General features: G+C 41.0%; 1 protein-coding gene across 1 annotated transcript in view; it reads right to left on the bottom strand.

Annotated features, from left to right (window-relative positions):
- STIM2 (stromal interaction molecule 2) overlaps nucleotides 1–19,677 on the bottom strand; it is a 152,941-nt gene extending 133,264 nt beyond the window's left edge. The window contains 1 exon segment of the mRNA XM_003128897.6: nucleotides 19,037–19,677. Within this exon segment, the coding sequence (XP_003128945.5) occupies nucleotides 19,037–19,457 (421 nt within the window). The 5' untranslated portion in view covers nucleotides 19,458–19,677.

The raw sequence follows: 26,128 nt of genomic DNA, 5'->3' as shown, positions 1-26,128 counted from the left end.
TAAAGTTGATTTTAGAATGCATGTATTTTACATATACTTTGTATAAAACACAGAGGTTTATCATGCCTTGTATAACTGATCTTATGAGTAAAAAGACTGATAAATAAAAATCAATGAACCACTCAGTTTCGAATACAAAGGTATCTGAGAACTAGTGAACACCGGGATCAGTGGCAACCATAAAAGGAGGAAGCTGTCAGTTTGTTCAAAAATCACATATAATATATAGCAAAACTACAACTGCCCAAGTAACCAGAGCATTAAAAATGAAATCATGAAAGCAGAGACTTCAGTTGCTGTTTTTCTATATTTCTCCAGCACCTAAAAAGTGTCTAGTGGTTTCAAGTAGGCATTCAAACACTTGCTGAATATATATACTCCCCAACTAACACACTGTAATCTCACAGTCCCTGCCTAATACTTACTGACTTTATGACTCAAGTTCACATTAACCAGTACTTTTTAAACTCTGTGAGATCACAAGTTGAATAAAATTCTATCCTTTTTAATAATCATATTCTAATTTCTCTGAACTCTTTTGAAAAGATGAGAAATTATCAAATAAAGAAGAGTTTATGACTTAAGCCATCTGAGTGATATATTAATCACAAGTGCTTACAGTTTATAAAAGTAAAAACTGAAAGTTGTAATGTTTTTCTACTGTAAGTTGCAGTCACAAAGATGTGCTACGGTTCTTCCCCAAAATATTTACTATATAAAATTTTTCAATACCAACAAAGACAAGTTAGCTAAGAACAGATGTTGATGATTATATCATATGATGTTACAGATTACCCATATATTTTAAGTTCTGGACACATTGTATCAATGTGATACTTAAAACCATTAATTACTACACAGATGTCATGTATCAACTACAAAAGATTACAATCAGAGAGAAATCTTCAAGTCGGAAGTATTTCTAAGATAGGGGACAACTTTTAAGAGAAAGATAGAATAATAGATACCGAGTAAAAAAGAAGAACCGCTGTAATTAGCTGACTCCTGTCAGAACTGCACTGAGACAGGTGTAAACAATCTGTTAAGAAAGTTCCAAAGCAGAAGTCATGTCTTACTGAAGATGACTCTGGAAAGACTTTATGACAAAAGAAACAAGGACCATGACAATTTCTGCCTACCCATTCTATCTCCGACTCTGAATAACAGTGCACTGAACACAGAATATTATCAATATTTATTGGCTGAATAAACAAACACTGAGGGACTGAGAGGACCCACTAGCATGAGAGAAGCATGTAAGGAAAAGAATAAAGACGGAAAAAAGGTGTGTTCAAAAAACAAGGAACAGCCTAATTTTGCTAGAATATATTTAAAACAATCAGAAAACCAGCAGGAGTTTGTGTGCACTATGAACCTCGTAACAAAGTTAAATTTTATTTGGTATAAATGGGAAATAATAGAAGTTTTACGAAGGAAACTAGCATAAGAGAGTACAAGATGAGTGACAAGATCATTGCCTCCTCTAGCCCAAATGATTTAGATCCGAACCAATGTGGTAGCAACAAGAATGGAAAGAATGGGGAAAAGGTCAAATGTAATTCTAGGAATTTGAGTTTGGTTAATCAAAAAACAGTAATCCAGAAACAGCAGTAAAATTAAAAGAAATATAAAGTCAAAAAAAAAAAAAAAAAAGATGGCTAAGAGGGAATCATGTAAAGAAAATGACATTATTGAGCATGCATTCCTTGGCCAAGCATTTCAAATACATATTTTACTTAGTCTTCACAACCCCGTGAGGTAGTTAGTTATACTCCCATTTTAGAAATGAGGCAAAAGAGGTCAAGGTTCTTCCCCAACGCTCACAAAGGTAATGAGTTATGTGTCATTCCCTCCCTTCTTCCTTCCTAAGAAAACCTCTTTTCATTCAAATACAGAGCAGCAACTGCGCAGGAAGGCGGGCCCCTCCCCTAGCCCCGGGACAATGAAACTTGACTATTCTAAACAAGGGAAATCCCATTTCCATTGTGCGGTAACCGCCTGACCTATGAGACAGGAGAAGAAATATGTTGAGGGCTTTGGGAAAGACCTTCCTACCTGCATTAGCATCACAGATGTCAGGAGGAATCTCGAAGCCACCAATCTAAGAGCTACCCTGGATTCCTCCGTTTCTTTCATGCCTGTTTCCCCATCCCTGTGCAAGTCAAATCAATTCTAGTTCCAAAATATCTTAATAACCCTTCCTTTTCTCCTATCATTCTTGTCCAAGCTCCAGTAACTGCTCTCCTGGGCAATCTCCCCATGGCCACTCCTGCTCCCAACAACCCATTCCCCAGAGAGCAACCAAAGGAATCTTTAAAATGTGAATCATGGTTAAACCAATAATCATGATTCCAAGGAGAATAAAAAAAAAAAGATGATGATGCTCAAATGAACTCTAGGGGTAGGATAAAATCATTTTAGAAACTACAAAATAAAATAAAATGTAAATCATGGAGCAACTGGAACCCTTGTGCTCTGTTTAGTGGGATTGTAAAATGGTACAACCACTACAGAAAACAGTATATGTTTTCCTCAAAAAGTTAAAATTAAAAAAAATACCATATGACTCAGCAATCTCACTACTGAGTATATATATATCCAAAAAAAATTGAAAACAGAGTCTGGAAGAGATATTTACACACCCATGTTCACAGCAGCACTATTTACAATAGCCAAGAGGTAAAAGCCACCCAAGCATCTGTCGACAGATGAATGGACACAAAAAACGTGGTACAGGCATACAAGGGGATATTATTCAGCCTATCACATGTAACAACAAGGAGAAACCTTGAGAACCTTAAGTTGTGACATAAGCTAGTCACAATATGACAAATACTTATAATTCCAATTACATGAGTTATCTGAAGTAGTCAAATTCATAGAGAAAAGTAGGATGGTAGTAAACATGCTTAACACTACTGAACTGTAGCCTTAAAAATGTTAAGATAGTAAATTTTATATTATGTGCATTTTTCATCACATAAAACCACACACAAAGGCAAAAAAAAAAAAAAAAAAAAAAAAAGTTAAGTCAATCACTTCACTCCCCTCCTTAAAATGCTTCCACTGCTTCCAATCACCCACTAAATATACCCCAAACAAGGTCTCTGAGGCTCTGTACCATCTGGCCCTTCCTGCTGTTACAGCCAAACCACATGCTACTCTCCCCCTCCTTCAAGATGCTCAATCAAAACGATATTCTTTCACTTCTTCGAACAATTCAAATTCTTTCTTAGCTCAAAGTCTTCAGCCATTCTATTACTCCTATGTGGAATGCTATTACCTAATTCTTAACAGACTTGGCTCTTTATTATTCTTCAGGTGTCACCTTAAATGTGACCTTCTCAGAAGCCGTCCCTAACCAACCTACCAAATTAATAGGGGCACCTGCACCATCCACATTATTTTCTATTTTGTCTCTTTTGTTCTTTGGCAGTATTTCCTGCAGATTAAAATATTATTTTTTCCCTATCTTCCCAAACAAAATGCAAGCTCCATGGGGACAAGGATCTCATCCATCTTGTTCATCACCGTGTCCCCAATACTTATCATGAGCCTGTTATATAGTTAACATTCAAATATTTACCAAGCAATTTCACATTAAGAAAAAAATCATCCTACAAGACTGTTGCTAAACATATATAAATATATATACAGATTTTTAAAAGACTAACTGATGTTACAACAGTTATTTCTAGTTATTGAAATAAGACGTATTTGGACTTACACTTTTTGGTACAATAAATCCTTATACTCAGAAATTAAATATTTTAAGACTGATATTTCAACTGCTAAATGCTCTAGATCTTTTAATTACATAAAATAATAAAAGTACAAAATGACTTAAGCTAATGATACAACCAACTTTTGAAAACTATCACAGTATTCCTCAATCTCATTGTCTATACTTAGTTTCATATTTCTACAAAGTTTTAACTAATCTCAGACCACTAATGGCTGTTTAGATTACAGAAGTGACTCAAACTATGTATTCTTACTTTTTAAAATGCACATAAGGAGTTCCCGTCATGGCTCAGTGGTTAACAAATCTGACTAGGAACCATGAGGTTGTGGGTTCGATCCCTGGCCTTGCTCAGTGTGTTAAGGATCTGGCGTTGCCATGAGCTGTGGTGTAGGTTGCAGACGTGGCTCGGCTCCCACATTGCTGTGGCTCTGGCCTAGTCTGGCGGCTACACCTCCAATTCAACCCCTAGCCTGGTAACCTCCATATGCCACGGGATCAGCCCAAGTAATGGCAAAAAGACAAAAAAAAAAAATAAAATAAAAAAAATAAAATAAATAAAATAAAATGCACATAAAACATCTTAACAATAATACTCAATATATCACAGCACCTTTCTACAACTTTTCTATCTCTACATAGATTAAAAAAAAAAAAGTTAAAAATAACTGAACACACACACACACACACACACACACACACACAAAAGGGAGTTCCCATCGTGGCGCAGTGGTTAACGAATCCGACTAGGAACCATGAGGTTGCGGGTTCGATCCCTGCCCTTGCTCAGTGGGTTAACGATCCGGCATTGCCGTGAGCTGTGGTGTAGGTCGCAGACATGGCTCGGATCCTGCGTTGCTGTGGCTCTGGTGTAGGCTGGCAGCTGCAGCTCTGCTTAGACTCCTAGCCTGGGAACCTCCATGTGCCGCAGGAGTGGCCCAAGAAATGGCAAAAAAAAGACAATAAATAAATAAATAAAAAATAACTGAACACTTACACTTACCAAACCCTAAGCACTTTACATATATTAACTCATTTATTACTTCAAATCCATTTCTGAGATAAGGAAATTTATGTACTAAATCACCTACCCTAAATGACAAAACCACTTCAGACTAGGAATCAAGCACAGGAAATCATGCTCTAGTCTTTTAATCACATTATACAAAAGTTGGAATAGACTTACACCCAAATAAAAATTCAAGCTATAAAATACAATGATCCTTAAAAATTACATTCCATCGTTAAGGAATATTCTTAAACAAAGCACAAAGAGAAATTACCCATTTACTGAGAACACTAGTTAAAAAAAAAAAAAAAAAGCCATTTATCTTAAGCCCCAGAAATTATACATTTTAAAATGAGTATTTTTTTTTAAGATTTCAGAATATTTAACAGCAAAATTTTTAAAAGGGAAAAACTGGTTATTTACCAAAGATAAAAGAAAGGAACTCATAAGTTTCCTTGGACAATAAAGATCTAGAATTTAACATTAATCAGAAAGTTTAATTCTGCTACTTCTCTAGCCTCATTTCCTAATTCCCTTCCAATGATACCCTGGGCTTTTATCATAAAAATCATTGGCACATTAGAATGTTTAAGGTATAAACTATTTGAGAGTAATCCTTAATTTCCATTATGTCTTTAATCTCCAAACTTATTACGGACATGACAATAACTTCACAAGGCTCCTATGTGGATTAAATGAGATAAAATATACAAATGCCAGGCATAAATTTGAATCCCACATGCAAATATGGATGTTGGTACACTATGCAGGCTGACCACTGACTCTGCCACCCTGGGTATTTGGTAATTCACAGTCTCCATCTGGCATTCTCAAATGCCAATTCTATCATCAATGTCATTCCCGACTCAGTTGACTCCTCTCATACCACCGTAATTTTTCCTAACTGACAAACTCTTATATATTCTCAGTGAATACCTCTACTGTGCGGGAAGGGGAACATCTTCATTAATAACCCACCTCCCCACACCAAAGTTAGAAACTTCATCTTTGTAATTCCATTAAATATAGCACATACCCTAATGCCTATATATCCCCATCACAATGTATCATCACCCTTGAAGCAGTTATATCTTCTCCTGGAAAACAAGGCAGGTCAATAGCTTATTAACCCTGAAATTCCAAACATTTAATTTGGTGACTGACAAGTAAAAATCACTGAAAAAAATTTTTTGTCTGTTTGCTTATATTTTTTTGTTCATTCGTTAATGAAGAATAAAAGGAACAAAAAGAGTGAACAAAAAAGAACTATGTTTATTTACATCACACCCTGTTCCAAAGAAGGAGAGGGGGAGGCTTACTTTTAATACTGCAAATGTATAACAAGCTCCTATAATATTCAAATAGATATTTTAATAACTGTAGGAATGCTAGTAGATAAGCTACCATAGTCATTTCCTTTTAAAAAACAAATACACAGAAATCTATTGCATTTCTATACTCTAACAACAAACTATCAGAAAGACAAATTAAGGAAGTAATCACACTTACAATCACATCAAAAAGAATAAAATAGATGGGAATAAATGCACTCTCTATCAAAATACCAAGGGCATTTTTCACAGAATTAGAACAAATAATTTAAAATTTGTATGGTAACAGAAAAGATCCCAAATAGCCAAAACAATCCTGAGAAAGAAGACCAACTAGAGGAATCATGTTCCCTGGCTTGAGATTATACTACAAAGCTACTGTAATCAAAACTGCATGGTACTGCACAAAAACAGATCACATGGAACAGAACAGAGAGCCCAGTAATAAATTCATGCACTTATGATCAATTAATCTACAACAAAGGAGGCAAGAATATACAATGGAGAAAAAACAGTCTCTTTAACAGCGGTGCTGCAAAAACTGGACAGCTATATGTAAAAGAATGAAATTAGAACATTCTCTAACACCATGTACAAAAATAAACTCAAAATGGATTAAAGACCTAAGTGTAAGACCAAAACCCATAAAACTCCCAAAAAACAACATAGCTGGAACACTCTTTGACATAAATCATAGCAATAATCAACTATAATGGAAAAAATAAAAATCATAAAAATAAATAAATCATAGCAATAATTTTTGGCTCCGTCTCCTAAAGCAAAGGAAATAAAACCAAAAATAGTCAAATGGGACCTAATTAAACTTAGCAAAGGAAACCATCAACCAAACAAAAAAACAACTTACTAAGTGGGAGAAAATCTCTGCAAATAGCATGCTTAATGAGGAGTTAATATCCAACATACATACACAGCTCATATGGCGTTCCTCTCGTGGCTCAGTGGTTCATGAACCCGACTAGTATCCATGAGGACACGGTTCAATCCCTGGCCTTGCTAAGTGGGTGAAGGATCTGGCGTTGCCGTGAGCTGTGGTGTAGGTCGAAGAAACAGCTTAGATCCCGCATTGCTGTGGCTGTGGCGTAGGCTGGCAGCTACAGTTCTGATTGGACCCCTAGCCTGGGAACTTCCATATGCCATGGGTGAGGCCCTAAAAAGACAAAAGACAAAAAATAAAAATAGAAATAAACGGCTCATATAATTCAACATAAAAAAAAACTCAATTAAGAAATGGGCAAAGGTCCTGCATATACATTTTTCATGTCTAAAGATGACATGCACATGGCCAACTAGCACATGAAAGGATGTTCAACATCATTAATCAGCAGCAAATTAAAAATACAGTGAGATATCACCTCATTATGAATGAGGTATCTACTGAGAATGACTATCATCAAAAAGACACAAATAACAAATGTTAGTGAGGATATGGAGAAAAGGGAATCCTCCTACACTGTTGGTGGAAAGGTAAACTGGTGTAGCCACTGTGGAAAACAGTAAGAAGATTTCTGAAAAAACTAGTAAGAGAACTATCATATGACCTAGCAATTCCACTCCTGGGGACAGATAAAAAAAAAAAAAAAGAGTGAATTCAAAAAGATACGTTCACCCCAACGTTCACAGCAGCATTATTTACAATTGCCAAGATATGGCAGCAACCCAAGTGCCTGTCAACAGATGAAAGAACAAAGATGTAATATAAGCATACAATGGAATACTACTCAGCCATTAAAAAGGCAACTCTGGAGTCCCTGCCATGGCACAGTGGGTTAAGAATCCAACTGCAGTGGCTCAGGTAGCTTCAGAGGTGCAGGTTCGATCCCCAGCCCAGCACAGTGGGTTAAAAGATCCAGCACTGCTATAGCTACAGTGCAGGTCGCAGCTATAGCTCCGATTCAATCCTTTGCCAAGGAACTACCATACGCCATAGGTGTGGCATAAAAAAAAAAAAAGGCAATGTTGCCATTTGCAGCAATATGGATGGACATGGAGGGCATTATGCTAAGTGAAATAAGTCAGACAGAGAAAGAAAAATACTGTGTGATATTACTTGTATGTGGAATCTAAAGAAACAAAACTAGTGAATATAACAAAAAAAGAAACAGACTCAGATATAGAGAACAAACTAGTGATTATCAATGGGGAGGGATGGAAGGGGAGGGGCACGATAAGGTAGAGAATTAAGAAACACTAAACTACTATGTATATTGGAGTTCTCATCATGGCGCAGAGGAAATGAATCTGACTAGGAGCCATGAGGTGGCAGGTTTGATCCCTGGCCTCACTCACTGGATTAAGGATCTGGCATTGCCGACCATCTGTAGCGTAGGTCGCAGATGTGGCTCTGATCTGGCATTGCTGTGGCTCTGGCGTAGGCTGTCCGATTGGACCCCTAGCCTGGGAACCTCCACATGCTGCAGGTATGTCCCTAAAAGAAGAAAAAGACAAAAAAAAAAAAAAAAAAAAAAAAAAAAAAAAACTACTATGTATAAAATAAACAAGGTACAAGGATAAACAGGGAATATAGCCAATATTTTATAATAATCATAAATGTAGCATAATCTTTAAAAATTGTGAATCACTGTTGCACACCTGAAACTTACATAACACTGTCCATCATCTATACCTCAATTTAAAAAAATGATCTCTGTACATTTTTGCAATCCACTCTCAGGCAATTTTCAAGTTTATATTGTTCTTGCAACAATAAAAATGATCAGAACACTCCCTAACACCTTAAGCAAAAATAAACTCAAAATGGATTAAAGACCTAGGTATAAGACCAGACACTATAAAACTCTTAGAGGAAAACATAGGGCAAACACTCTCTGACATAAAGGACAGCAACATCTCAGATCCACCTCTTAGAGTATTGACAATAAAAACAAAAATAAACAAATGGGACCCACTCAAACTTCAAAGTTTCTGCACAGCAAAGGAAACCCTAAACAACACAAAAAGACAACCCACAGAATGGGAGAAAATCTTTGCAAGTGAATCGACTGACAAGGAATTAATCTCCAAAATTCATAAACACCTTCTGCAGCTCAACAACAAAAAAAACAAACAACCCCATGCAAAAATAGGCAGAAGATCTAAACAGACAGTTCTCCAAAGAAGACATACAGATGGCCGAGAAACACATGAAAAGATGTTCAACATCACTCATTATTAGAGAAATGCAAATCAAAACCACTATGAGGTAACCGCCTTACACCAGCCAGAATGGCCATCATCAAAAAGTCTACAAACAGTAAGCGCTGGAGAGGGTGTAGAGAAAAAGGAACCCTAGTACACTGTTGGTGGGATTGTAAATTGGTGCAACCACTGTGGAAAGCAGTATGGAGATGCCTCAGAAAACTAAAAATAGAACTACCATTTGATCCAGCAATCCCACTCCTGGGCATCTATCCAAAGAAAACCACAACTCGCAAAGACACATGTATTCTGATGTTCACTGCAGCACTATTTGCAATAGCCAAGACATGGAAACAACCTAAAAGTCCATTGACAGAGGAGTGGATCAAGAAGATGCAGTACATATACACAATGGAATATTACTCAGCCATTAAAAAGAATGAAATAGCGGCATTTTTAGCAACACGGATGGACCTAGAAATTATCACGCTAAGTGAAGTCAGCCATACAATGAGACACTAACATCAAATGCTTTCACTGACATGTGGAATCTGAAAAAAGGATAGACTGAACTTCTTTGCAGAACAGATGCTGACTCACAGACACTGAAAAACTTATGGTCTCTGGAGGAGACAGTTTGGGGGGTAGGGGGATGTACTTGGGCTGTGGGATGGAAATCCTATGAAATTAAATTGTTATGATCATTACACAACTACAGATGTGATAAATTCATTTGATAATAAAAAAAGAAAAAATAAAAAAACAAGTAACAACAACAACAACAAAAAAGATCAATTTTTATATCTCCAGTTCTTTGCATCATGTCTGGCACAAAACAATCACTTAAAAATGTTCAAAACTATATGTGTACACACACGTTCACTGAAGTCTGACTTTGTCATTTTTAGCCTCTATGGTTCATTTTAGGATCCATTTGACAGATCCAGAACCAAACAAACACTGGATGCACATTGTGAGGTATATTTTAAAAAGCAAATTCAAGAAATGGCAGAGGATAGTTATACCACAGCTAGACAAAGATTTAGAGTGTTTTTTTTTTTTAATTGGTACCCAGAAACAGGAAGAAATAAATACCAAGGATCACCACAGTCTGAGTGTGTGTGTCAAAGTAGGAAGAAGAGCTGGAGATGACAGACAGCAGGAAACCAGTGGGCAAATTACATATCTGTCATTAATGAAAAAAGAGATTTATTGCTGGAGAATAGGAGTAAAGAAGGGGAATTAAGATTATCTATTATTCTACATCAGTTGGTGTTTTGGGGGGATTTTTTTTTTTTTTTTTTTTTTTTTTTGTCTTTTTAGGGCCGCACCCACGGCATATGGAGGTTCCCAGGCTAGGGGTCGAATTGGAGCTGTTGCTGCCAGCCTACACCACAGCCACAGTAATGTCAAATCCAAGCCACGTCTGCAACCTACACCGCAGCTCTCGGCAACACCAGATCCTTAACCCACTGAGTGAGGCCAGGGATCCAACCTGCATCCCTCATGGATGCTAGTCAGATTCGTTTCCACTGAGCCACAACGGAAGCTCCAACATCAGATATTTTTAAAAGGAAAGAAAAACAATAGTGGAAAGAAAACATGACTGCAATAACATGGAACTGTGAGATGTACACTGTGCTAAACAGCTGGAAAAAAATTCAAATAAGGATTTTAAAAACCTTTTTCACTTATTAACAATCATTTAAGAAACAATTACAAATCACTTTCATTACTCTGGAGGTTTGTGATGAAGTTTCTTAGTACTTTTTAATTACATAAATGCTCACTTAAAAATATTTTTAAAATTAAAAACCCAGTTTTTACTTAATTCACTAAAACTGTCTTTGACATTTTCAGTTCCACATAATGTCTAGTTTAGGAAAATCAAAGAGAGAGGTAGAGAAAGTGAAAATGACTAGAGAGAAAAGAGGCCAAGATTCTGATGCACACAAAAAAGTAAATTCATTTGCAAGAAACACTAGGGCAGAGACAGGCATCTGGGTTCTGAAACGAATGTTAGTCCAAGTAAACATTTTTTTTTTCCTAACAGTTAAGATATTCCCACTGAAGAGTCTCTATTAAACATTCTACAACTAATATTAGCTTGAATCCTAAAGTTGTTTCACTTCAGACGAGATAGCTGATGATGCCTAGCAGAAAGGAAATTACTCTCAGGACTATGGCCATGATGGCTGCGCAGTATCACTGCAAGGGCCAAATGAAATAAAGCCAAAAGTCAGATCGGTCACCAGCCTGGGGTTCCCCACAGCCAATTTAGAACTTTCTTAGTAATGAACTTCTCTGAGGAGGAAATGTTCAGCTAGACTAGAGGAACACAAGACTGAGGACTTAGAGGAGAGTCACCCTGCAAATGTGCAACAATGAAACCAGTCAAGGAGAACAGCTATTGAAGGTAGGATTAGCAAGTGTCAAGAAGGACTGAATATCTAATACCTACTAATACAAAGATCTAGAAGGATAAGGAAAAGAACAAATAATTTAGATTTGGCATGTGAAATCATCTACAGATGAATGTGAAATTAACACAATGAATTCAAAAGTTAATTCTGAAACAAATAATATGTGAATACTCTGAAACTTGCTATTAAAAGAGGAGGTTCAACTCTGACGCACTGTAATGCTAGTTCAACCTGGAAACAGTCTTCCTTCTCAAGGAATAAACACCCATTTTTAAATATGGAATGATAAAAAGTTTCATATAAACACTTTGTAAATCACTACATAAGTCCAATCATATACAAAAATAATTTTTATATTAAATAGGCACATTTGAAAAGAAGACAATCTAAAACAAAGTGTTTCTTCTTGCCCATTTTCAAGGACTTATGCCAATTTAAGTCATTCTACAAACTCTAAGAGGTTTTTTTTGTTTGTTTTTTTTTTTTTTTTGGCTTTTCTAGGGCCGCACACGCGTCATATGGAAGCTCCCAGGCTAGGGGTCTAACCGGAGCTGTAGCCCCCGGCCTTCACCAGAGCCACAGCAATGCGGGATCTGAGCCGCATCTGCAGCCTACACCACAGCTCACAGCAATGCCAGATCCTTCACCCACTGGCAAGGCCAGGAATCGAACCTGCAACCTCATGGTTCCTAGTCGGATTCATTAACCACTGAGCCATGATGGGAACTCCTCTAGGAGTTAAAAATTAAAAGGTAACTTTTATTTCTTACACTTTCTGATAAATAGATTCCTTTCTAATCTAACGATAAAAGAAATTTTGTAGAATTTCCTCTAAACATTTTCACAGCCACTGCATCATTTAAACTCTCAAGACCTCCATTTCTATATCGCTTACCAACTGGCCTCTTTATCTCTCTTTTCTCTTCACTTCCATCCACCCACACTTAGCTTTTCAAACACGCAGGGCATACCACTCCCATGTTTAAAAACCACAGGGATCCTCAACCCCTGACAGGCTAATAGATTTAGAACTCTCAGTTTTTGAACAAAACTTTCTGAAAGGTCAAAATACCTATTTAAGCCTTTCATTTGACCTTAAAACTTAAAGTAACTTTACACTTTCTAGAACTTGGGTATGTTTAGTAATGTTAAATGTCTTAAATTACTATCTACTAAATATTTAGTATTTGTTTTCAAAATAATCTAGTAAAATGAATATGCCAAGAAAAGGCATCATAACTCTCCTGTGGCTTTCCATACTTCCCAGCACTTGGCTAAGAGTACCCCAGCTTTAGATGTGTTGACATTTCAATAGAAAGGGAACAGAATAGGAAATACTAACGCTCTTGATAATTGGCTAAACCTTCTCTCTCCTTGAATTTTACACTACTCAACATACACATTATGCCTAACTCTAAGGAAAACTATGAATTTATTCCTTATTCTTACCCATGCCTCCTCCTTGAAAGCCCCTTCGCTGACCTCCATAAGAAGTCCTCTCTACACATCAAGGTCCAGCTCAAACCCACCCTCCTCCAAGTAATATTCTCTGACAGTCTTCCTTTCTCCAACAGTTTGCCGTCCACTATCAATAATCACAGTCTATCTCATTATTATGTCTAGTTGTGTTTGTAAGGATGCATACTACGTACCATTTAAAAATCAAAACTTTGGAATCAAGAAGTTCAGGTCAACATCTGACTCAGTATGACCTTAGGCAAGTTACTGGAGATCATTCTGCATCAGTTTCCTCATCTCTTATATGAAGAAAGCAGCTATCTAACAGGACTAATATCACACTCGAAAGCAATGATGGATATAAAGCACTTGGCACAACACTTACCACTACAAACAGTTCAATAAATATACCTAGGAGTTCCTGTCGTGGCGCAGTGGTTAACGAATCCGACTAGGAACCATGAGGTTGCGGGTTCGGTCCCTGCCCTTGCTCAGTGGGTTAATGATCCAGCGTTGCCATGAGCTGTGGTGTAGGTTGCAGACGCGGCTCGGATCCCGCGTTGCTGTGGCTCTGGCGTAGGCCGGTGCCTACAGCTCCGATTCAACCCCTAGCCTGGGAACCTCCATATGCCGCGGGAGCGGCCCAAAGAAATAGCAAAAAGACAAAAAAATAAATAAATAAATAAATAAATATACCTATTATTCCCAATAGGTAACCCATCTCTTACTCTTTTTTTGTTTGTTTTTTTTTTTTTTTTCCGCATTCCTACTGTGTGGTATTCCACACATGCTTAATAACTGCTTGGTGGATGAAATCTGATTCATCCAGAGTAATCTCCTAGGAGGGTCTCGATAAGGTAAAGTCCAAATTCTGGTGAGTATCAAGAACGGCTTAATGTTGATTTTAACATTAGCTTTATGAGTTCATATTTTAGCCACCACATACACCAATACAGACTTCTATGCATCATTACCAAGGAGTAGGGCAATATCCAAAATGCTTGATATACCCAAAAGTCTAAATTAACCAAAAAAACCTTAGCACGTACCCAATCACAAAGCAAGCCTTTAGCAAATCAAAAGAATTTCTATGTGATATAATGCAAGGCTTACCCAATGTGGGAGACGTTGGTTACCTCAGAAAATCAGAGCTTGATGCCTCTGATGCCAAGAAGAGATTTGACAGCAGAGTAGAATTAATTTTGTTGTTCCCTAGTATCCTAGAAATAAAGTGTACCAGGGGGAAAAAAAAAGGAAGAATTCCTGTGGATCTTCCTATTGTTAAAATTAAGCAAAATCCTGAACCCACTTTTCCCGCTGACCCTCTGCATTTTTTCTGTGCCAAGGGACCCCCAAGAGACACCAATCAGTTCTGCCAAGGTATTCTCAAAAAGAGTACAAAGGATGCAATGTCTCCGAACCAGTAAGATTACCACTCATTCTTAAATGGTCAGAATAGACTAGATCAAAGGGGATAAGAGAATTATCCTTTAATTCTGCAGTTAGCGACAGGAAAAAGAAAAAACAACCTACAGCAATGGCCCAAGACTGGTAAAGAAAGGCGCTGGTAAACGAGAGCTTCAGGAAAGGAAGAGAGGACACAAACAGAAGACCTAGTCATCAAAAGGTGGCTTCAGGAAACCCTAAGCTAAATTCAAAAAGAGTAACTTCACTAAAGGAGGAACAACAGTTTCTATTACCACAGGAACTACACTATGAATTTGACTACTGTCACAATGAAAAGATTAACGTGTGTAAACTCATCACACATTTTACTCAAAGCAACATATGCATACTGTACTCAAGTCAACTACTAATAAAAATAATTGACAATATTTGCCGGGTAAATGTTGAGAGGCAAGGCGCGATAATTAAAAGTGAAGTTTAACTTTTTTCCAATGGCAATCACACTCACGTGAGATATTTTCATCTGAATTAATGAAAGCCCCACTACATAGATGTGTTTAACACTAGAGAGTAAAGTGGCTCTTCCAAATGGTATTAATACTTTTGAATAAAGAATATTTTAAATTTCCACTGGAATTTTAATACTCCCAAGAGACATGTTTTAAAATATGCATTTTACATTCCACGGAGTTCCCGTCGTGGCGCAGTGGTTAACGAATCCGACTGGGAACCATGAGGTTGCGGGTTCGATCCCTGGCCTTGCTCAGTAGGTTAACGATCGGGCGTTGCCGTGAGCTGTGGTGTAGGTCGCAGACGCGGCTGGGATGCTCAGATCCCACGTTGCTGTGGCTCTGGCGTAGGCTGGCAGCTACATCTCCAATTAGACCCCTAGCCTGGAAACCTCCATATGCCTCGGGAGCGGCCCTAGAAATGGCAAAAAGACAAAAAAATTAATTAATTAATTAAATAAAATACGCATTTTACATTCCTAGTAACATACCAAATTAGTGTAAAGTATTATAGTTAAAACCTTTATATAGACACTAAAGAAGGTTACATTCATTCATAAAACAATAATAAAAGCAAACATTTCTAAAGTTAAAATTTGTTTTTAAAAATTCTGAAACAACTACATATAAAAAAAGTATTTTAATGTTTCAATTATTCCACATATTTTGCCAGGATAAATGTTTTATATATATACATATATGATACATGTATGTATGTATATACATAATATGGGGTTTTTTTTCATTGTCCTTTTTCATAAATTATTTTTCAGGGACCATATCTGGATAAGGTCAATTACTCCTCACTAGGAGTCAATTCATTGACTCTACTAAATCTGTTTGGAAAAGTGATGTTTTGAATTACTACTTTTTGATTATAATCAACAAGCTCTCTATAACCAATCCCTGTAGTTCCCACTGTGGCACAGTGGGTTAAGAATCTGACTGCAGCAGTTTGGGTCGCTGGGGAGGTGTGGATTCCATCCCTAGCCAGCCCAGTGGGCTAGAGGATCTCGTGTTGCCACAGCTGCTGCTCCGATTCAATCCCTGGCCCAAGAACTTCCATATGCTTCAATGCATCCATAAAATTAAATTAAATTTTAAAAACCAATTGCTAATTTGCTTTAAATTTCAATCACTTTCAAAGAACCCTAAAAGTATATGTATTGTTATTATTAAAATTATATATATGCCACATATATAACTTAAGCCGTTACTACATAGCATTGTAAATATTTAATGGTTTCATCTTATCAAAACATTTGCGCACAATGAATCCTGAAAAGGTGATATAAAAAAGGAAAATATAAACCACTATTCTTATGACAATGGGTCTGTTTATTTTGATGATTTGACATAGTCTCTCTATAAGAACACCTGCTTGCTCAAAACTATGCATACGATAGATGATTTAAAGACAGCGTATTCTTAAAATACACTAAACCTCTAAAGTAAAACTCTTAAAAGGTAAACTTCAGTGGAAAAGAATGTTTTCTAGATTTTATTAGTAAGAGGGAAACTCTTAGGAAGTTCCTAATGGAAGTATTTAAAATACTAATCTGAAGAGGAAAAGAGAAGATAAAATGCCTTTGTCATTTTCAGAGCTATTAAGAATTCACTCTGTTAAATGACATCTTTAATGCAGAGCCAGAGAGAACAAGTCTCTCAAAATTCTTACAAGAATTTCCCGCTTACAAAATTCACATGAAGTTTAGTTTTATTACTGAAACTCTCTGCTACATTTGTATCCATTAATACTGCCTAGATTCTGATAAAGCAGTATTTTTTAACTTTAGTCTATGGTTCTACTGCCTGAAGTGAACAATAACAATAATTAATTACGTTCTGGGTTCAGTGCAACATTTACAAATGGGACCCATAGAAGAAAGCACTATTCATAAAATCAGAAGAATAGAAAGGAGCCTCACACAGACCATACAATTCAAAGACATTTTCAATATGTTCTAACTTTATCATGGACTTTCGACTTACCTTTTCCCAGATACCAGTGCTACTGACTGTATTTACATAAACGATTAAAGTGACAACAACTTAACTTGTACACTGTGTAGTCTGATTATCCTAAATTTTACATGGAGAAGTTGGGATTGTCAAAAATCAATGTTCTAACAAAGGAAAAGAATAAGAATATTAAAAATTAATCCCAGGGTTAATATGATCAGAGTAAACTTATTTTAAAGCACTACAGCACAAACTCGTTTTGTGTGATCTATCGGATTTTTTATGCACTAACAATCACCATTCCTTTTTCACCATACCATAAATAACTCAGAGGAATTTAGTCTTCAAAAGGAAGGATTATAAACAACTTAGCAAAATACAATTCCATCTTAACTAATTTTCTTGATACAGTCTACATGATATACAATACACTGCGTGTGGTTAATAAACACTACATTTTCTGAATTATGTGCCCTTCCATGAGTTACTAACCAAACCTTCTGCTCAAGAAACCAAAAGCCACACTCCCTCCTGCATGAGACATTACACCTTCACATTACAGTTTTCCCTTGTTACTTTCAAAACAACCACTGTAAGAATTATATGTTCAAGAATAATACCACCCAACTTATCCTCTCAAACCACATTACACTCCTGATACTGACCATTCTGTAAATCATTTTATCAAAATTACCCAGGGATAGGTTTGATGTTTCAAGCTCCATGTAAGGGGCAGATACCTTGATATATTTCAGGGTAAAATAAAGCAAGTTAAATAGTCTGATCATTAAGTTCCATACACTACAAGTTCCAAAGAGCTTGGAAAGTGTACCGACAGCCTCCTCACAGTAAACATCCTGTCAGAGAACCCAGAGAATAGCTGCCTTGCTCTAAAGAACACAGCTCCTGAGCACCGCTCACAGCAGCTGTTGGTAACTTTCAAACGTCCGCTGGACTACCACTTTTGATAAATGAATGATGGGTCATCTTGTGTCATTTACTTTTCCTTTTTAGTTCTGCAATTATGTAAAATCTACAGATTACTTTTAAAAACAAAGTACAACCCCAAAGCTTACTTTCACTCCACTACTTTCGTAAAAGAAACCCATTTCAAGATCCTTACATTACTTAAACCACAACCTACCAACTGTACAGGACAAGGGAAAGCTTTAAAAGGATTCAGTCGGCTACCTAACTTTACCACACGTGTTCGCAAGTTTTCAATAATTTCAAGAATGTTCCATATTTTTTAAAAGGTGCTGATGCAGTGTATCAGAACTGTGCTGCTCGAATACAAGCACTGAACATTCTGCACCAAGTAAATTGTAGGTATACTCCTGGTTACCTGCTGAGCTTTCTGCACCCTTTGTCACCCGGTGATGCTCCCACTAGCAAATACTATCCATCACTGAAAAAGTCTTCCTCTCACCTCTCAAAAAATACACATTAGACTTAGAGGTTTCTGCATACTAATTAGGGACCACTAATACTGCTAGGTATTATGGCTCTCAAAGAATCCTCTCTAGCAGACTCCCCTGGGATACTGTGCTCAGTGGGGCTCTGAACCGGTGAGACTCGCTGCCAGCTGCCTTTGCAAAAGCAACACCAGAGGCAGACTCAATACCGCATTGCTGCTGCTGCTGACTTTTTCAAGCAGTCTCCAAAAGAAAAACAAAACAACAACAAAAAACACACAGCCCAGTACCCTGCTCTGCAGACCCTGCTGGCTCTTCTGCGGCACGGAAGAGAAACCACCGCATTGCTCAGCGTGGAACACCGAGGAGCAGACCTAAGTGGGTGCCTTCGAGAGGCTCTGCCGAGGGCGGGGAGTCAGTGGGGGAAGAGGGAAGGCGTCCGGAGTGCAGGGGATCGCGACGAAGCAGCGGCCAGGACGCCAGCGTCTGGGCACCCGGCTGGGCATCGCTTACTGGCCAGGGCCGTCGAATAACAGGCACCTGGCAGAGGCGCTGGCCGCTCCCGGAGACGGGGGGTCCCGCAGCGTCCTGCCGAGCCCCACCCGCCACCCTCTGGGCCCTCACCTGTCATGAGCGCCGGGCTGTCGCCCGCCGCCGCGGCGGGAGAGGAGGCGGCCGCCCCGGCAGAGCCAGCCGCCCGCCGCCGGCGAAGGTGCCTGGGCACCAGCTCGCATCCGTCCGCCGCGCCGGCCACCAGCAGCCCGAGCACCAGCAGCGCAGCCCAGCGCCGCCGCAGCAGCAGCAGCAGCAGCCAGCTCGAGGCCGGGCCGGGCGTCGTGGCGGGATGAGGACGCGGAGGAGGAGCGGGGGGAAAGCGCGGCGGCGCCCCGGCCACGGGCCACTCCGCTCCGCGAGGTGCCGCCGCCGCCGTCGCCTGCGACTCCTCGGGCCGCCCCCGCCGCCTAAGACGCCAGCTCCCGCAGGGCGCCAGCCTGGTCCCGTCCGCACCGGCGGCCTCCAGATCTTGGGTCCCAGCTACGTTCATTGGTTCCGGTTATTTTTAAAAAAAAAAAAAAAGGGGGGGGGGTGAGGATCAAAAAGGTACGGCGTCTTCAGGCCGCGCGCGGCACCCCCGCTGCTGCGGCAGCGAGACCGGGATCCGCTGCTCTGGCGCCTCGGAACACCAGTCCCAGCGCCCGCGCCGCCGCCGCCGCCACAGCCGCCGCCGCCGCGGCGCATCCCCCCGCCCCCTCCGGCCCGCGCCCGTCGTAGTACCACGCTCGGCCCGGACACCTCCTCCCCTCACACATTCGCTCGCATACCAATCCCCCGCCTCCTTCAGCCCCTCCACAGCGCAGGCGCAGCGCCGCTGCACTGGGCCTGCGCGACGCCCGAGCCCCGCCCCCGGGGGCGTTCCGGGGAGGACTCGAGAGCCGCGGGGTTGTTTCTAAGGGTTTCGCTAAACAGAAGGAAGGGGATGGGGGGGAAGATGAGCATACCCCCTCCCGGACCCATGCCCCCACTGCGACAGAGGCGGCGGGGAGGGCAAGCGGGAACGAAGTGGGCGGAGAGAAGCATAAGAACATCCGAAATCCTTTGGGCAAGTTTTAGCCATGCAGACGGCAGCAAAAATAATTGCATGGATCCGAAAACCTTGTAATCGGAAACGTTGGCGTCTCCAGAATTTCGGTATAGGTGGGGCTTAAAAGAGGCTAGCAATGTGGAAACGGAGGTTAGCAGAGCGAGCGTTTTATTTACTTGTCCAATACTTAAAACTCCTGCTACGTGTCAGTATTCCAGGCGAGGTCCTAAGCGTTTTACAAATTTACACGTTGTAATTCTAAAAGTTAGGTGGTGGTTTCGTTGTTTTCATCCCCATTTTACAAGGAATGGAAACTAAGGCCGAGAAATGTTGTTACCCCAGTTTCCGCAGCTAACAAATGGGAGACACGGTCAGATTCGCACCACTGAACAGGATTTGCTCTAGCCTCTGACTCTCCTATGGTCAAACCTTACCTGAACTCATCACCTCCCTAACCGCATCCCACCCCTTGGAGTCTGCTGTCAGCTGAATAGGTTGACAGAAAAATGGTGTTTCAGACTTCACCTGGCGACACACACACACACACACACACACACACACACATTCTCTCTCCAGGGATACAAACTTAGGATGTGCATATAAGGGATTTCCCGTTGTGGCTCAGTGGTAATGAACCCCACTAGTATCCATGAGATTGTGGGTTCAATCACTGGCCTCAATCAGTGGGTTAAGGATCCAGTGATGCCAGGAACCTGCGGTGTGGGTCGCAGACACCTGCCCCCTGGATTGGGTATTTCTGTGGCTGTGGCATTTCTCAGTGCTCCAACACAATTGACCCCTAGCCTGGGAACTTCCATATGCTGTGAGTGTTGTTCTTAAAAAAATTTTTTGCATATAGGGTTCTTAAGCACAAAGGTCCTTAAGAACCCTATACCATACCCGTTTGGTACTGGGTTTCTGTTGTTGGATTTGGGTTTTGGCTTGCTTGTTCTCAAGCCAAGAAGATACACAAATTACACAATTTCCCAAAGAACTTCCTAGGAAGCCTGGCCACCATAACCATGAGTATCACCAACTGTGGAAAGGCAGATGCACACTTGAGAAAAGAATTAAGAATTTGTTTGAAGCTTATCAATCTATCAACAATGACTTCTTCATAGACCTGGTGTTAAGGTGGCAATTCTTTACAAGGCAACAGGAAATAGGTGTTTCCCCTGGTGAAAAACACAGAAATCAAGTCACATATTTGCTGAATGTCCTCCAAAAGGAGATAATTCTGCTAAAGAGGCAGGAAGACATAAAGAAGTAACAGGCTTGTTTCCTGCTCTCCAGAAGGCAATATTTCATTCATTCGCTATTAACTAAGTCCCCAGCACATGCCAGATAGTTCTCAGTAGTGGGGAGTCAAAGGGCAATAAGAGAGACACTCGAAAAAGTCAAATACGTCAGTATTCAGAGATATAAGATACAGACCATAGTCCCTACCTGGGGTATCTTACAGTATTGCTTAGGAGATAAAATTTACACCCATTAAACAATTAGAGACTAATACAAGGTAGTAATCAGTTGTTAAATTGGGCAGAGCAAGCTGTTATAGCAATAACAGCAGTATGAAACTACAAACAAATTAACAAATCACTCTGGCCAAGCTTCTTTAAACAAAGACATATGGGCTTTTTTCTTTTTTTCTTTCGAAGATACATATTAGCAGTAAGAGGGTACTGGATTTGGAGTTATGATTGTTTATTCCTCTCCTTACTGCAGGCACAAAGGAGTTACCAAGAAAGGCTACAAGCACTAAAGAGACCTCTCTCAGTCAGGTCAGAGTTCAGCAAGAAATCCTCCATCTCGAATCATCTTTCTAAGGGGTACCAAAGTTTCCAACGTAGTCAGAAATGAGTGGCGAGAATGCATATTCTTGCCGAACAAAGGTATAGTTATCACTGTGCATCGAGCATAAATCTAGGTGCAGAAAAGAGAAAGTCTGTGGCTTTGGAAGACAAGCCTATCTCTAGAATTACAGATGCTTCAATTTGCAAGCCAAATGTAAACACAAGGTTCCAGTTGAGGCAATCCCTTCCCTTTCTTCTCGGGTTTCCTGTTCCAACTCCAAGCCTTTGCTTTCCCGTTCCTTGCCTCCTCAAACCTTTCTTCTTTCCTCGAGCCAAATCCTATTCAGAATATACTTTGACCCATTTTCCCTGACAGTACCGGCTCCTACAACCTGACTTAAACCTCTTAAAGTCCAAACCTCAAGATTTACCATTTATTTACAGAATGTCTTTATTGTCTCATTTTCACCCATTCATGACTTCAAGTGTCTGATAGGCAGCAGTGGTCTTTGGAATCAGACAAACCTGGTGGAAACAGCAACTCCACACTCTTTCCGCTGTGCGACTTGGAGACAATTTAATCTGTCCTAGGTTGCCAGAGGAAAAACTAGGGACCGAGTAATAACGCCCGCCCCACAGAGCTGTTGGGAGGTGACTGAAATAACAGGTCAGCCTGTGCGCGGTGCCGGGCAAACAGGTATGCTGTCATTGGGGAGAACCGGACCCAGGTTCCGGACCTGTATTTTGAGCGTGTTCCTGGCTTAGGAAGAGCCCATCGCACTTTGCTTGGTGGCTTAATTTCATCTTCCAATAAATCCCTAACTTCATCGGGCGCGCCCGGCACCGATGCGCACCAGGATCTGTCCACCCTGCTCCTCCCCATCCCAGAAGCAAATCCGCCCTTCTCAACAGTCGGGCTCCTTCCCCATCTCCTTCTTCTCCCCCGCAGCCAGGACAGCCCACGCCGCTCCACCCGCCCCAACCCGGAGAACCGGATCTCGTCCCTCGAGCGGCGCCAGAGCGCGCCTGCGCTGCCCGGCGGCCTCGCGCATGCCCGCTCCCTGCTGCCGCTTTAGCCCAGGTGCGCGAGCTCTCAGGCTCCCGCGGTTCCGGGACGCCGCGCGCAGCTGCTTGCCAGGCTTCCGGCTGCCACTCCGTGGGCGGTGCGTCCGGGCTCCCGCCACCGCGCGATGACGTCACGGCGCGGGCGGGGTGTGGGTGGGCGTGGAGCCGGGTTAGGGATGGAGGTGGAGGAGTGGGGAGGTCCAGCCAGTGGTTAACCGAGAGGGTCTGCGTCCTGAGACTCGTACTGCCTATGGAATTTCCCCATTCTGCCTGTGACCCGGAGGGCGGTTGCAAGCAGGATTTCTCAGCTTCAACCCGGTGCCCGCGGAATAAGGAGAGCCCAACTCTTTTGCTCATCTTGGTTGAGCCCCTCAGAGAAATGCAAAGAGCTCCCTTTGGTGGAAGCCCTGTTGCATTCCAACCCATTTGTTTTCCCACTGACTCCCCACAGTCCCGAGAACTTTGGAAACATGTCCACAGTGGGACTGCTTATATGATGGCCCCAGGATCCGATCACTGAAGCCACTGCATGTAAAGACGGTCCTCAAGTTGTTCAATAAATTAAAGCACAAAAAAAGTGACACCGTAGAAGTAACTCATTTGCAAAATGCATTCTCCCTAAAGCCAATAAGGCATGGGATATTATCCACCTAGTTCAGGAAAGGTGGTAAACCTCATCATAATATCTTTCTCCTTGAATGGAGGAAGGAAGTCTCTGAAAAGGTGTCCTGAATGCAGAGTAGGAAATCAAAAACTCTTTAAGAATTGTTAACGTATTAACATCATTTGTTTTAAATTCATTTTAGGGCTGCACCCAGGGCATATGGAAGTTCCCAGGCTAGGGAGGGGTCTAATGGGAGCTGCAGCTGCCAGCCTGCGACGCAGATCAGAGCCTCCTCAGTGACCTGCAACACAGTTCACTGCAATACCTGATCCTTTAACCCACTGAGCAAGGCCAAGGGTCAAACCCACATCCTCATGGATACTAGTTGGGTTCCTTACCACTGAGCCACAATGGAAACGCCTTAACATAGTTAAAACAACAACAACAAAAAACACCCAGCAGAGGAAAATCAGGTCAACTTTGCCCGCCAAAGCCAAGGGCCCTGGGGGTCATTTCTATTACTGCTCAATTTGAGGTTTCATATGAGTATTATTGATCACACAGTATCTGATAAGTGCAAAAGCAGTAGGAGTACTGACCATTTCTGTAAGAAGAGTAGAGGGATGATAGAGATAAGAGATATTCACAATTGAAAGTGATAAGAAGAAGTTCCTGTTGTGGCTCAGTGGTTTACGAATCTGACTAGGAACCATGAGGTTGCAGGTTCGATCCCTGGCCTTGCTCAGTGGGTTAAGGATCTGGCGTTGCTGTGGCTGTGGTGTAGTCTGGCAGCTACAGCTCTGACTGGACCCCTAGCCTGGGGACCTCCATATGCCGCAGGTGCAGCCCTAGAAAAGACCAAAAAAAAAAAAAAAAAAAAAAAGATGAGAAAATGAGAATACTTCACTTGCACCCTGATGACTCCTTGGATATTCTGACAATTCGGAAGATGAGAAGGCAGATTACACAACAGGTAAAACATGAAACGCCTATGCTCTTGACAGCAAGAGACAGGAAAAGTGATTTAATGGAATGGGAAAACTTTGGAGTGTGATGCAAGACACCAAGCTTCTAAGTCAGATGTCTACTAACCTAGTCTTAAGTCACTTAAGACCAAATCTTTTCTGTGGAACTTAAGCTTAGGATGGTACTTTTTGTGTGGTTCCAAAGGCTCAAAGCGCCAATCCAATGTTCATAAGATCTGTACGTTATGGGGCATGAAGCTGCTAAAGGGTTCCTTTCAACGCTTGAAGATATTATCTAGGAGGGAATTCCCTACACTTAATCTCAAAGTATACAAAACATGTCTATTTTAGGAAGATAAGCCATAGGACATATATGAGCAAGAATGAGAAAAGCAGACCTAAAGTTTCAAAGGATTGCCCATCTCCCTCTCCTTTTGTGAAAGATTCATCTAGAGACTGAAATTTTAAACCCCTTCGTATTAAGTTTAAATGAATAAAAACATGGCTGTAAATACAGTCATTTGGAGTCTAATCCCTTCGTAAGGAGACAGAAGATTCTGTATCTTAGTTCTAGGAAAGGCAGATCCTTATGAGCCAGGTCCAAAAAAGCTGGAGGCTTACTGGAGCTACGATGTCTTTGAGCATATGGATTCTAGAGTTCACACAGCCATTGACTAACTGTGTGACTTTGGCCAAGTCGCTAAACATCTTAACCTCAACCTTTTTCTGTAAAAAGGTGACAATAACAGCACCTAGTCAGGGTCGTTGTGAGGTAAAAACAATTGTAAAGGTGCCTGGTGCCTAATGAGCTGTTATTATCTAAGCCGTGAAGGGTGTTAAGGGCAAGAGATTGTTTTCACTTAAATTGTGCAAAAGAGGAACGTGGAAAGAAAGAACAAAAGAAAAATATATAAGTGCACGTAAGACAAAAGTTAGCTCACAGGAGTTCCCGTCGTGGCACAGTGGTTAACAAATCTGACTAGGAACCATAAGGTTGCGGGTTCGATTCCTGGCCTCGCTCAGTGGGTTGAGGATCTGGCATTGCTGTAAGCTGTGGTGTAGGTCGCAGATGAGGCTCAGATCCCGAATTGCTGTGGCTCTGGCATAGGCCGGCAGCTACAGCTCCAATTCGACCCCTAGCCTGGGAACCTCCATATGCCACCAGAGCGGCCCTGGAAAAAGGCAAAAAACAAAAAAAAAGCTCAGAAAAATCTTCCCAGAGCCTATGGCTGAGGGGACGGTCAATGGTGATGCTGGAATCCTGGTCCTTTGGAAAATGGGACCTGAGGTAGAGGCTTCTATAACAACCATTCCTTAGGGAGTGCAGCCCCAGAGAAGCAAGAAGCGGGGAAAAGGGGAAATGAGGCAGGAATGGAGGTAGGAAAAAATCAAGGGGATGCACTCCTGAGCTGGCCACAAAGAGTGCTGGCTTACATGACTTCTCTGTAGTGGACATGGGAGATCAGGGCGAACTGGAACAGAGGGAGGGAGAAGAGTGGAACTTCAGTCAAAGCTTACCATGGGAGCCGGGAACTCCCCGCTACTTCTGAATCATGCCCCCTGCCTCTCCAGGCAGCTGCCAGGGAAGCCAGACTCCCAGTAGCAGTGGCATGAGCTGAGCCTGCTAGCGAATGGGAGCCAATTGCACTCCCCAGCTGTCCACCTGCAGCCTGCAGCTTCCAATAGTGCCTGCACCTCCATAGCAAT

This window comes from Sus scrofa, chromosome 8, assembly GCF_000003025.6.
Source record: "Sus scrofa isolate TJ Tabasco breed Duroc chromosome 8, Sscrofa11.1, whole genome shotgun sequence".
Taxonomy (NCBI): Eukaryota; Metazoa; Chordata; class Mammalia; order Artiodactyla; family Suidae; genus Sus; species Sus scrofa.
This window is presented reverse-complemented; position numbering and strand designations above follow the sequence as displayed.